This window comes from Echiichthys vipera, assembly GCF_963691815.1.
Source record: "Echiichthys vipera genome assembly, chromosome: 3".
Classification (NCBI taxonomy): Eukaryota; Metazoa; Chordata; class Actinopteri; order Perciformes; family Trachinidae; genus Echiichthys; species Echiichthys vipera.
In genome coordinates, this window is record NC_139828.1 from 4,328,135 (window position 1) to 4,341,607 (window position 13,473).

The 13,473-nt window shown below is 42.9% G+C and overlaps 1 protein-coding gene across 1 annotated transcript in view; it reads right to left on the reverse strand.

Annotated features, from left to right (window-relative positions):
* The window catches only part of gmds (GDP-mannose 4,6-dehydratase), a 189,605-nt gene that overhangs the window by 126,464 nt on the left and 49,668 nt on the right, over window positions 1–13,473 (reverse strand). The window contains exons 5-6 of the mRNA XM_083940494.1: window positions 2,450–2,642; window positions 1,075–1,179 (exon numbers count right to left, since the gene is read on the reverse strand). Of these exons, the coding sequence (XP_083796620.1) occupies window positions 1,075–1,179; window positions 2,450–2,642 (298 nt within the window). The remainder of the gene's footprint in view (window positions 1–1,074; window positions 1,180–2,449; window positions 2,643–13,473) is intronic.

The window sequence follows — 13,473 nt, forward strand, 5'->3', positions numbered from 1 at the left end:
TGGGCTCTGCCAGTTGCCCAGGGTAAGTGATGTCATTTTTTCACAAAGTGACTTTCACTTTACAAAAAACTACTATAGACTCGCCTCTTAATCAACAACAGGGGAGGGGTTCCCTATTAGTATTATTCACATGAATCTTAGATTATAGTTTTACATCATGACTAGGGGTGTAGCGATACACGTATTCGTAACGAACCGTCACAGCACAGGCACTTCTGGACGCGTACAGAGGTGAAACGCAGTCTGTAAATATGGCAAACATGGCTTTAACATGGCGATTGTACAGTCTTGTTTCGCTGTGCAGCCAGCAAGTGAGGTTAGCAGGCAGCGGCAGACAGGCATAGCCGCAGCACAGGACGCCCCGCACCCCCGGATCAATGGTTAGCAAAGAGAGAGTGAACTGCATGCCCAACGACACCATGAAACCGGAGCTTGCAGACGGTCCCCCAGTCATTCAAATCCCAAGTCTGGGATGCACACAGGTTAATTATGAACGTGCACACGCATTTTAAAAGGCCAAATCCAGGTGTTACTATCAACGTTGCTGTGAAAAAAAACAAGCTGTGCTGTTTTTACATTTGTCATACATTTTATTTGTATGTTTTGTATGACAGCTAAAACTGTTGTTTAGTTGTTTGTTCGTTTGTTCTCGTTTTTTCATTTCCCCCCATTTTTAACTAACTGTACCGTCCTGTACCGTACTGTGACTTCAAGACCGAGGTACGTACCGAACCGCGACTTTAGTGCACCGTTAAACCCCTTATTATGACATATTCAAGCATTATGTTTGGGTTCATGATCGACTGTTAAGTTTGTTATGAACAGTTTTGATTATACGCCTAAATTTGAACTTTGTAATCAGAAAATGCACTATGAGATGTGTTGTTGTGGCTTCAGAGTGAGATTTGATTTTATAAAGGAAAATGTTTTCTTTAGTATGAGGTGCATTTTAAATAACAATGTAAGTTAGTACCCAACTGCAAACTACAGGGCTGGAAAACGGAGGTGCCAAAAAAAGTAGTTGGGTAAAAACTGCACAGAAAAAAAACCCAACCACCACTTTGTGTTGCTCACCTCTCCTCGGGCTCTCGTGGTTAAAGAGGATCCCGTTGACAGCGAACATGTTGTAGGCCTCTCGAAAGTTCACCACGATCCAGTAGGCGTAGAGCTTCGCTGCACCTGAGAGGGGAGGTGGGGAGGAGGATAGGGTGACAGGAGCATATTAGCAGCAGAACAGTGGAGAGATATCACTTGACACAAAACCCAGCAGTGTTAGCAGAGTGTAATAGTGCACAAGCAGACTTTTCACATTCACATGACGCCTTTATTCCTTCAGTCGACAAATAAAACTGTCCTGCACTTATAAGCACAGTCCGGCCTTACAGCGTGACAGTGTAAGTAGAAAGAGAAACACTAATCTTCTCTTCTCAAAGACCATAAAAAAAGAAAGACTCTGTGTTGTAACTACAGTACACTACATGTCACGGTTGAACCCAGCGGTACCGCAGGTCATATTTCAACATCGGGAACGTGAACTCAGGCTCCTGCTGATTGACCGAAAGCAGGCTTGTACAAAAAGTTCTTCCCTCCTTTCCTCTCACCTCCTCCCTTCTCCTGTGATGAGGGGAATACCGAGGCAGGCGAAAGGGAGGCACCCGTTGATTAAGCCGCGGGTCACGATGTACACTGGAGGTGAAGGGAGGTCGCCGTGGCAACCCCCGCCTCCCCACGTCTAATTAATAGAGGAGCAGCCCTCGTCATGATGGTATGTGCCTCCCATGCAGCCTCGCATTGAGTGCTGACAGATGGGGAAAGTGTCAGTGAGGAGAGCATTTAGACAACAGAGAACATGAAACCGGATCGCTCACACACGTGTACAACCTGCCCTGTGTGTGTGTGTGTGTGTGTGTGTGTGTGTATGTATGTTGAGAGTGAGTGCTGAGTGCTGTGGATATAAAGGTGTCTTTGTTAAAGTGAGAGCCACTCCAGTCTTCAGTCAGACGTTTTGGCCTCGGGGTGTGTGGAGAGCTCAAATGCTGCCTGAGCACTGAAGCCCCCCTCTATTACACACACACACACACACACACACACACACACACACACACACACACACACACACACACACACACACACACACACACACACACACACACACACACACACACACACACACACACACACACACACACACACACACACACACACACACACACACACACACACACACACACACACACACACACACACACACACACACACACACACACACACACACACACACACACGAAGGAAAAAGTGCTGCAGAGGTATCAAGCAATCTGTTTGTATGCCCTTACATAGTCATAAGCAAAGGTCTGACAAATAGTGCAAGGTAGAAAATGTTAGCTAATCTGTGTGTGTGTGTGTGTGTGTGTGTGTGTGTGTGTGTGTGTGTGTGTGTGTGTATTACCGTAAGGTGAGCGAGGATAGAAGGGCGTGGTTTCCTTCTGAGGGATCTCCTGGACTTTGCCGTACAGCTCGCTGGTGGAGGCCTGGTAGAATTTGACGCTGTTGGTCAGACCGCATGTCTTTATGGCGTCCAGGAGACGAAGGGTACCAACGCCGTCCACGTTAGCGGTGTACTCGGCCAACTCGAAGGAGATCTGAGAAGGAGGGAGAGAGAAAGAGATGGAGAGATTATTTAGAGAACATGATGGAGGAGAATTTCACAGGCTCCGGTCTTTTCCGACCTTCATCAGGTTTCACTGAATTCACAGAAAGTGATCCAATCAAATACGTCACACATCACAAAATAACAACAAAACAGTGAGAAAAATACAAACTAATTCAATATATTACACTCATAACTTCTAAAAAAAACATTTATTAATAGAAATTCAGTAAAGAGGGAATGATATTTAATGTAGACTTCATAAAAGAGATGAAGACTTGAGTGTTGAGATAAAATAAAAATAAAATAAATAATACGGTTGCATCGCCGCTGTGTCTGTATGTAACTTATTAGACCTGTACACAGACGTACATGTTTTTAGCTATGGAAAAATAAATTACCTTGAAAATAAAATGTTGTAAAATGAATTTTCATATAATTTTCATGAGCAAATCGCTGTGAAAATATGCTTTGACTTGAAAAATAGCTCTGCTGTGGGCAAACTTACAATCCGCAAAAAATATCAATAATTCATTTTTAAAAACACTATTTTGTGGGGGAAGTTCTTCTTCATCAGAAGCGAGGGTCTTTGTCTGAAGTGCTTCAATTCACTTAAAAAAAAAAAAACATTCAATCAGGGATAAAGCAAAACAATACTGATATCAGATAACAGGCCGACAGCTGGATCAGTGACAATGGAGCAGATCTATTACATTCAATACATTATTATTATTATTATTATTATTATTATTATTAACATCACTATTATCATTATTTCAGTTACAAATGTCCCTTTGAATCTGTTTTTGGAGCGAACTTCTGTTAAAACTGTATCAAAACTCAAAACTAATTCAGTAAATTTAATCTTTTAAATTCCAGCCCAAAAGTGATTATTGCATTTTAATTATTAGCATCATTGTCCTCACAATTATCATCATCATCATTCAAATAATAATAATTATTAGTAGTAGTATCAGTAGGAGTAGTAGTAATAGTAATAGTATAAATCAGCACTATTTTATTATACTTTTCAAATATTAATTACAGATAAATAAAATACTATAAATATACAAATTATTGTGTATAATAATAAAATAATATAATATTATTATTATTATTATTATTAATATCAGTAGTAGTAGTAGTATAAATCAGCACTATTTTATTAGAATTTTCAAACAATATTATTTACAAATAAATAATACTATATATAAATATACAAAAATAATATCAAAAGGTGTTCAAATAGGCAACTGCAGAGGCTCACTTAAATTTACACCTTACCTGCCACATTAATTACTAATTATTAAAATAATAAATAAAATAGATGTAAAATAATCAGTTCTCGGTATGCAGTAATAATACCTAAAGTCCAGGTCAGATCTGAAAAAAGCTCAATCGGTGCATCTCTACTTTAAATGAGCTTTGCTGCACACTGGAAATCTGCCTCTGGCCAAGAGGAGGGGGGGGGGGGCTTAATGAACACTGGGGAGGGGGGGGGGGTTAAGTTCAAATTAGAAATGGATGTGCGTGTGCAAGTCTGTGTGACACTGTGCACTTGGACTGTGTGTGCTTGTGTGAGCGCCAGGTTGGCCTCAGGCTCCAAATCAGGCGTGACGGTTAAAAGCCGTGCTGCTTAGTGGTCACCACACCTGGAGCGGGCGGCAGGAGCCCCGTCTGTACGGAGGAAACGCTTTGGCCCTTTAGTGCTTCCACACCGGCGCGCTACACACCGGTCAGATAAAGAGCCCTTATTTCAAGCTGGGAACGAAGAACAGTGGGCCTCTATTCCACTCAGCGCACACACACACACACACACACACACAGACACACACGGACACACACTTACACACACAGAGGTTTGATCAGGTTCAATTACACTCCGCAGCTCGGTGTAATTACCTGTGACGCTCCACTCACGCTTTTACTTTGCGTTCTGGCATTTTCATTTACATCATTTAGAAGAGAAAGTGAGGGGACACTTTACACACCAACATATACTGTGCGTTACACGATGACGTCTCCTGCAGCAGACACGAGAAGTGCACGCAGGGATGGCAATGCCTGCACAGTCGCAACAGACTGACCAGTCGCATGAATCCACAAAAGGTGCAGTATTATCTGCCGAGGGGATATTATTGAAGCCCGTAAAGATGAAGTCAGAGGGAAGTCTGTGGACCAAAAGGCCTGAAAATGTCATAGCAATTCATCTGCAGCCACATGCATCTTGCGTTGGACTGTGTTACTTCAGCTCAACTCGTTTATTCATCCGTGGGAATTCAACTGATCGTAATTATTTATATTTAAAATGATATTCAAAGAACACAATAAAGAAAACCTGCCTTTATACTCAGTGACGGAGAGGTGACAGTCACACACACACACACACACACACACACACACACACACACACACCAGATTCCCTCTCCGACAGCAGACATAATGTCCCCGCAGCTCTCTCAGGTCTACCTTCAGCTCTTCCTCCTCTCCTCCTCCTCCTCCACCTCTTCCTTCCTTACTCTAATTTCTCCTCCTGCTCTGTCACCACTCACTCTCCCTGGACCTCATAAATGCTAGTTTATGCTACTACAGCACCTTCCTCTCCGACACCCCCTCTTTGTCATGCTGTCTTTGTGCGGGTCACTCCATTTCTCTTTGTTTTTCGGACACCAAAGAGGTCTGCGACACACACACACACAAATACAGTACACACACATACACACATACAGACTCGGGGTATCAAAACCAGCTGAGAGGGGCAGGGTCCAGGACGCCTTGACAGTTTAAATCAAACAAATTGCCTTAATGCCTCCATTCTCTGTCATTATGTAAGGCAGGGCCTGAGCGCTGACGGTTTAAAGGCCAGACGTCTGTGCGTGTGTGTGTGTGTGTGTGTGTGTGTGTGTGTGCGTGTGGACTGCTGGGCCCCTCGGTCGACCTGGCAGATATTGTTCTGTTCTGGGAAGTCAGCCAGGCTCTGTCAGCATTGGGGGTCCGCCGCCGACGCAGGAGAAGAAAAAAAGGCGATCTGTTTAAAAGGTTCTAAATGTACAGGATATACGTGCTGCATTTAGTGGTTTCATTTCTTTCCTGCTCACACAAGGCCTGTTGAAATGCATGCTTGAAACTGAGGAATGTGACTCTGTGCATGTATGTATATGTGTGTGTGGGTGTGCCTGTGTGTGTGCACCTGTGTGTGTGTGTGTGTGTGTGTGTGTGTGTGTGTGTGTGTGTGTGTGTGTGTGTGTGTGTGTGTGTGTGTGTGTGTGTGTGTGTGTGTGTGTGTGTGTGTGTGTGTGTGTGTGTGTGTGTGTGTGTGTGTGTGCGCGTGTCTTGACAGCAGTATAAATATGAGCTACATTTATTCAGCCGAGGCCTCCCTCCGCATACAGGATGACATTAAGGTATTAAACTGTATATACAGCGTCAGAGGTGGAAGAATGTGGAGCTCTATTGTGCGTAAATAAAAAAAGAACAAGTCAGTCACTCAGGTGCAGAATAAAAAAGGAACGTTTAGCAAAATGTCTTAATTCATTTTGAGTCGTTTTTATTGTAATGATTGACTTATCGCTCGTATATCAATTCAATTTTATTTACAGTGCCAAATCATAACAAAGGTTATCTCAGGACACTTTACAGAGTAGGTAAATACCACACTCTGACTTATTTATGATTTACACAGACCCAACAATCCCCCTGTAGTATATCTGTGTGAAGTAAAAATCGGGTAAATTAACTAGTAACTTAAGTTGATATGAATATAGTGGAGTGGATAAAAGTATAAAGCAGCCTGAAAAGAAAATACCTGAGCAAAAAAAAAGAGCCTCAAACTTCTGAATTACTGTACAAATACTGGGCTGAAGTAGAAGCATTCATATTCATATACTGTGATATAATATTGTCATCGACTATGCTTCAAATTACATCGTGATATAAATTCATTTAGACCATACGGTCCACTCGTATTACAGGTGAATGTTTGTGTGTACAAATGTGTTCAAATGTATTTTTTAGTGTCAGTTTAGTTTTGTACAAAATGTTGCAGTGTTCTGGATGAAAAACAACACTGTTCCATCCTTAATTTGTATTATTTCAGCACTTATATAATGAATAACTAAATTAAACTCTTTACATTCACCTCTCCACCATCGCCTCTGAATTATGATGATTTGGTGCATGGAAATCTGATTTTACCTTAACTGTAAATGTCTAATATTCTCCCAGATTCTTCTAATAATCCAGATTATTTATTACTTTTCTAACGATTAAAGTAAAAAAAAAAAACAGTCTTATTATAACCCAATGAATGCAGAATGAACCCAACACAACACCGACTCGCTCCCTGGTCCACTGCTGTTTGTTCAGAATCATCGCTGCAGCAGAAAATGATGACAGATTAACGACCTCTGTGGTAAACCATCATCACACCTCAGATTCCAGAGGAATGACACGAGAAAGTCCAGCCCTCCATGAGCGCCACCTTCTCGTCTTTGTGGACTATTCTGTCGAACACCGAAGATCCGGCACAGTCCTGCCGACCGCAAACACCCACCAAGAAATCACAAAGACACCCTGGAGGTGGAGGTGACGGGCAGGGGAAGAGAGAGGCAGGTATGGAAGAGAGGAAAAGTAGAAACGGAGGGAGAAAGTGCGTGTGTGTGTGTGTGTGTGTGTGTGTGCGTGTGTGTCTGTGTGTGATCGTGGGTGGGGGCTTGTTGGGAGAAACCACAGTCAATTACATCTTTACTCATCACATCACAGGCCAACTGAAATTAGAGCAGTCGTGTGTGTTAACAGGGCAAAGACAAACGGGCTGAATCTGCTCCAGGAGGGAGAGGTTTAGACCCGACCTGGCACCCACGCACCGCCAGACAGATCCATTACTCTGCTTTCATCAAATCAAACGCAGTGTCACTCATCTGCATCACAAAGCCAAGACATAGACCCCACTTTCCCCTGCAAACATGGAGCCTTAGTGCAGCGCTGTGCCTCTCAGTGTTTGGAGAATGATGCGTCAGTAATCAGGAGGTGGGAATAACAAAAGAAAACGTTTACTTGTAATCCACAGCAGTAGAAAATGATTGCCTACAACAGCTGCACTCATATTTGTTGCGTGAAGTGTTTTGCACCAGTCTGCAACATTAACTGTTAAAAGTCGGTGCCAGGCAAACAACCAGACATCAGCTCTTGGTTGCCAAAACTGGAAATATGGTTGTCACCTTATATTTTGAGTAATTAGGATCCTATTCAGTTAAACATCATCGTATTAATGAAAATGTGACAACAAATCTGAAAATTTACGATTGTCTCTCTTGGTTAGAGTTGTTCTGACACTAACACCAGTATCAAAAATGTCTCTGATTCTGCCTAAAAGGCTGGTATGAATGTATGTGTATGTGAGTCCATGCACCAATCTGACAGCACGTTATTAAGCCTTGAAAGATAATCAAATTCAAACAATTATTTATGTTTGGCTGATAAAATATGCAAGTTAAATCGCAATCTCTTCTTCTCTTGGTGCAAGTATCTGTGAAAACACCTGTGGATGTGCAGCCTTGTCGTGTGCAGCGTTGCCATGCGACAAAGTAGTTAGTTTTGAAGACTACTTAGTTAAGATTCAGTTATAGTTCATCGTCATGGTTGAAAGAAACCAACATCGCTTCCTGGAAGAGACAGAACCCAAACTGTGATCTCCAGACTCACACACACACACACACACACACGCATGCACACGCATTGTGCTCTGTTTGAAGAGAAGACGCACAATGACATTTTCCGAGCGCACTTATTTTTGGGCATCAGTTTCAGACTGAGGTTGCAGCGAGTGTGAAAAGCCTCTCAGGTCACAAATGCAAACGAATCCTCGTGTCCTCACTTTGCATCACCTGCAACTCTGCACCAGGAAATAAACTGTTGGCACTATGAAGCCAATCAAAGCTTAATAATACCGTACATAAATGCCTGACAACATTCTTTTTTTGGGCTGGCCAAACAGATGACATGCTCTCTACTACTTTGAGAAAATCCTTTTGTCCTTTTGAATCCTTTTTCATTTGAGGTACTTTCCCAGAGCCCAAGGTGACGTCTTCAAGCGTCTTGTTTTTGGAAACCCAAAGATATTCAGTCGACGATGATTTAAAAACCGACAAAAGCGGCAAATCCTCACATGCATGAATCGATTATCAAAGTAGGTGCAAATGCTTTTTCTTTTGAGTTGATTAATCAACTAATTGTTGCTGAAAACATGAGATGCTTCCAGAGCGTTCACCACAGGAAAGTCTAAACTATTTAAATAATTACCACTATATGTTTCAGAAATTATTTATGTAAATTATAACATTAACTATATGATGGTTATAGGTAAACATGAGTCATTACATTACTCTATGATTTGTAGTTCAGAGGTCAGTGAACACTGTGTGGCTGACGTGATTCTGAATGACTCCAACATGTCTCCGTGTGCTGTAGCCTAAGCTACTGTTGCTGTACACGGGCCCACGCTAACAGCCCACTCTCCAAACAGAGCTGGATCTCCATCATCATGCGATGGAACTTGAGCGGGGAATCTCTTCACCTCCAGTTCTGTCTTGTTGGAAATTGTGTCACTCAAGCTCGTCTGTGCATAAACACACACACACACACACACACATTTTTCCTTGCAGTGTGCCGACGTGCCTCTCCCTGAGACGCAGACACAATAGAATTAAAAGGAGAGTACACTAGGAGGGTAAGAGATGCACGCAGGGAACAGTGAGTGACAGCAAGACAGAGGCGTGGCTGTTTGATATTGCATCATCCACCTGGAACGTGTGTTGGCTCTTCGAGGGTTTTCTTGCCGGGAACCCAGTGTTCTTAAAAAACACCAAGAAAAACTGCAGGCTTATCTATCTCACACTGCAGCCGCGGACTGCAAACATTACAAGCATGTCAGAAACTCAAACTACGCAGTACAGCTCACACACGCACACATGCACGCGCACGCGCACACACGCACACACGCACGCACACACACGCACACCTTGCCAAGAATTCTCTTGGAGTCAAAGCCCTTTGTGTTTAACAGATGACATTTAAAAAGATTAAATGAAGACATAGTGACAAGCGGAAACAATACAAGCTCCTAAACAGCTTTAATTACAGAGTGCACCTGAAAGAAATCCGATCTGTGAGTTTATAAATAGAGCGACCAACAATACCACAACCGGCCTACATGGTTCTCATGGTTTACAGTCACAGTTGGATTAATTAAGGCAGGGTTTCCACCAGTCCATCAACATGAGTTCACTCCCTACCGGTTGTAATCATTGGGTTTTTTTTTTAAATGTATTTTAAGGACACGAAAGTGCCTTAATTCATTAAAAGAATAACTCAGTATACAGGTCGTGTGCATCACGAGTGAAAAGTTAGGGTTAATGGTGGACAAGGCTGCACGTCCATTTATTCCTAATAATGGACACCTCACAGTGCATTCATTTACTGTAGGTTCAAAACCTAAAACAATATCTAAGTTTCCTTGGCAACACCTGAGGGTTTGACTTATACCTGGAACGATCATTAGAAATAAACCTTAGATAAGACTTTGCAATGGGAGATGTTTCTAGTCTGCTCAGCTATGAGCTAGAAAGCTAATGTTGTGCTAGCAAGTCTGATGGTGTACAGTTTTAACTTGTTAAACTGGGGACTTTGTAACAGTCTCTTAGGGCGTACTCACACTGTCCATCGGTACCGTGCCCACCAGGTTTTACCGCTAAAGTCTAGTTTGTTTGACCAGTGTGAGTGCAACCGTACCGCGCCTAGCTGCCGCACGCTTGCCGGCCACGTCCCGTTTGGGAGAGGTTGGCTTTCGTAACGCACATTTGGTTCTGACGTCATTTCCTGTGCGCCTGTTGGGACATAGAAAAAAGAAGGAGGGACCATCCGCGGACATTTCAAACAATGGCGGTGTAAAGTTCAAGTTGTTGTGATGCGGAGGTGGAGTGTTTACTGCAGATTTGGTCGATGAAAAGATTAAAAAACAGTCGACAAGACGCACAAAAACTCTGAGGTCTACGGAAAGATTTGTAAACAAAGCCACGCATTGTGATGACGTCATCAATGCGTGTGACGTGTTACGGCGTGATGACGTATAGGCAGCAAGAAGCATTCTCGGGTGCACGGGGCACGGGACGGACGCACAGTGTGAGTGCGCCATAAAACGCAGACTCCATTACATTTTTGAGGACATTGCAAGGTGTGTTACGTTGATTGCACTTTAACAGTGTCACTGATGCAATGATTAAATCCTGAAATTCTTACACAGGGTGAAAGGCTGTCTTGTTTTGGAACAGGTGGACATTAACAACACATTGCACATTTAAAGAGAGCTTAAAATAAAGGAATAAAGAAATAAACTTAAGTATCTAGGAGGCAAATTCAAGTTCAACACTGACTTTTTAAATCAGGGATCTGTACATGGCATGACATGCATCCACCCACTAATCCCCCCCTGATGTTCACTCATCACTGCGATCATGCCTTCTGCTCGGTAAGTGTGTAGGCCGCCGCAGCTATGGCAATGAACAAATACAAGTCAAACAGATCAGGTGAACGTGGGAGCGTTAGAGGTGCACGTATGGAGAAACACGTGCTGCGGCAGCGTATGTCAGGGCAGGTAGACTGAGAGTTGGAGCTTGGCTGTCAAGCTCAGGATTTATGCAGTTGAGTCTGGAAAGTCCCTGTCTCCCTCCGGGCACTCCGCTCCCCCTCTTTCCCTCCTTCACTCTGTTTCTCTGCATCGTTTTCTCTTAAATGGCTTGGATGTGAGCAGGTGATGGCCGGTCTTACCGTAGCTGCCCTGCTCCATCTCTCAATGATGACACACATCCTTACTAATTAACCATGTTGCAACGGGCTTCAATGTAAGTCACACGACTTTATCAAAAAATATCCAGAAAGTCAGCAGAAACCTCTAAAGCCTCATTAAAGTTTGACCATATGTTGATTGCTTGATCAACATTTGTGAAGATACATTGTTTCTGTGTAACGGAGACGGAGGAGAAGGAGAAGGAGAAGGAGAAGGAGAAGGAGAAGGAGAAGGAGAAGAAGAAGAAGAAGAAGAAGAAGAAGAAGAATTCCTTTATTCATCCCGCAATGGGGAAATTCAATTTTCACTCTTTTCATGTTACACACACACACACAGGCCCGAAATACACACACATGCACAGACAGGACCTATATACATGCAATTAAGGAGAGATGTCAGAGCGAGGGGGCTGCCAGTGACCGGCGCCCCGAGCAGTTGGGGGTTCGGTGCCTTGCTCAACAGCACCTTGGCAGTGCCCAGGGGATGAACTGGCACCTCTCCAGCCACCAGTCCACGCTAATGGTCCACACAGGGACTCGAACCAGCGACCCTCCAGCTCCAAGCCAAGTCACCTATGGACTGAGCTACTGCCGCCTGCTCTGTGTGCCCTGAATTGCCCCCCGGGAACAAATAAAGTTTTTTGAATTGAATTGAATTGAATTGAAAACAATGTGATGATGTGAATGGTTGGCGAGATATACCTACAGATAATGCTGCAACATTATTTTATTTTATTTTAATGTCAGTTAAACTGCAGAATGGGCGGTTGCTATTAGCTGCAGACAAATGAAGTTAACTTCTGGAAATATTAATTTAGATGAGAAGTGCTGAATGCCATTGTCGAAATTGCTCAAATATGCTCCTGTATTTAAAGAGCCACAGAGGAAGGAATCCGATCTGTAATGAGCATAACAAAATGTTTATAAGGAGAGCGTAGGTGCAGCCGTACACCCCATTCCTGTAGCATTGGGTAAGAGCGCCTGGAATGGGAACTCCCTGGAAAAGTCAATCAAGAAAAGAAGAACCCCTTCATTCCTGCCTTCCCTCAATCGCATGATCCACCCTGCAGCGGTTTGCCAATCAATCACTCCGACCGCCCAAATACAAACACACTTGTAAACATGGCAACAGGTCTCACTGCGGCGCGCTGCGGTCATGCCCCGGGGCCCGTGTGGAGCAATCACACATATGCACACACATGAGTACACAGGTAGAAACGGCTTTGTCATCAGTGACACGCAGTGGATTTTGGAGGTGTGAGGCCAAGTCATACTAAAACCAACTACGTACGGCTGTGTTTGAACTACACGAGTATAAAACGGTGAAAGTGAGCGTTGTGATCACGGGTCAGTAATGCGACCCGTTCACAGAGGTGAAAAGTAACACCTGAGCCACTCCGCACTGAGATCCCAGGCGACTTAAATCACTATGTGAAGCTCACAGTCATCCTCCAGCATGAACAAAACCCCAAAACAAGTGTTCTGTGATCACTTATCATTGTTTAAGTAAAGCTCTGTAATTAATGTCTGAACTATAAAGAGAGAGACAAGCGTTTTCAAGTTCCTCCAGCCTGGAGAGTGTTTGGGCATGTTTGTGCTGGACCCAACTCAAGTATTTGTTGTCGCTGGATTCCAAAATTAATTATAGTCAGTGTGTAAATTTTTATTTTGTTTGCAATTAAGGCAGCGATGACTAAGGGGAAGGTTGTGCGTTTACAATGATAGACAAACAACCGTTTACCTTGACTCTATAATCTCTCTTATAATCCAAGCAGGTGACATTGATTTTTTCAAATGTATTTTATTTTTAATGTTCTGACATTCAAGTTTATTTATCACAACCATTCATACATTATAGGGACAGAATACTTTTATTGCAATTTCAAATTTAAATAAACAGAGCACCACTTTCTCTTTCATGTTGCTGCTGATATACAGAGCTCTGAAAAACACAATATCACCAGAATAACCCTATAATTATA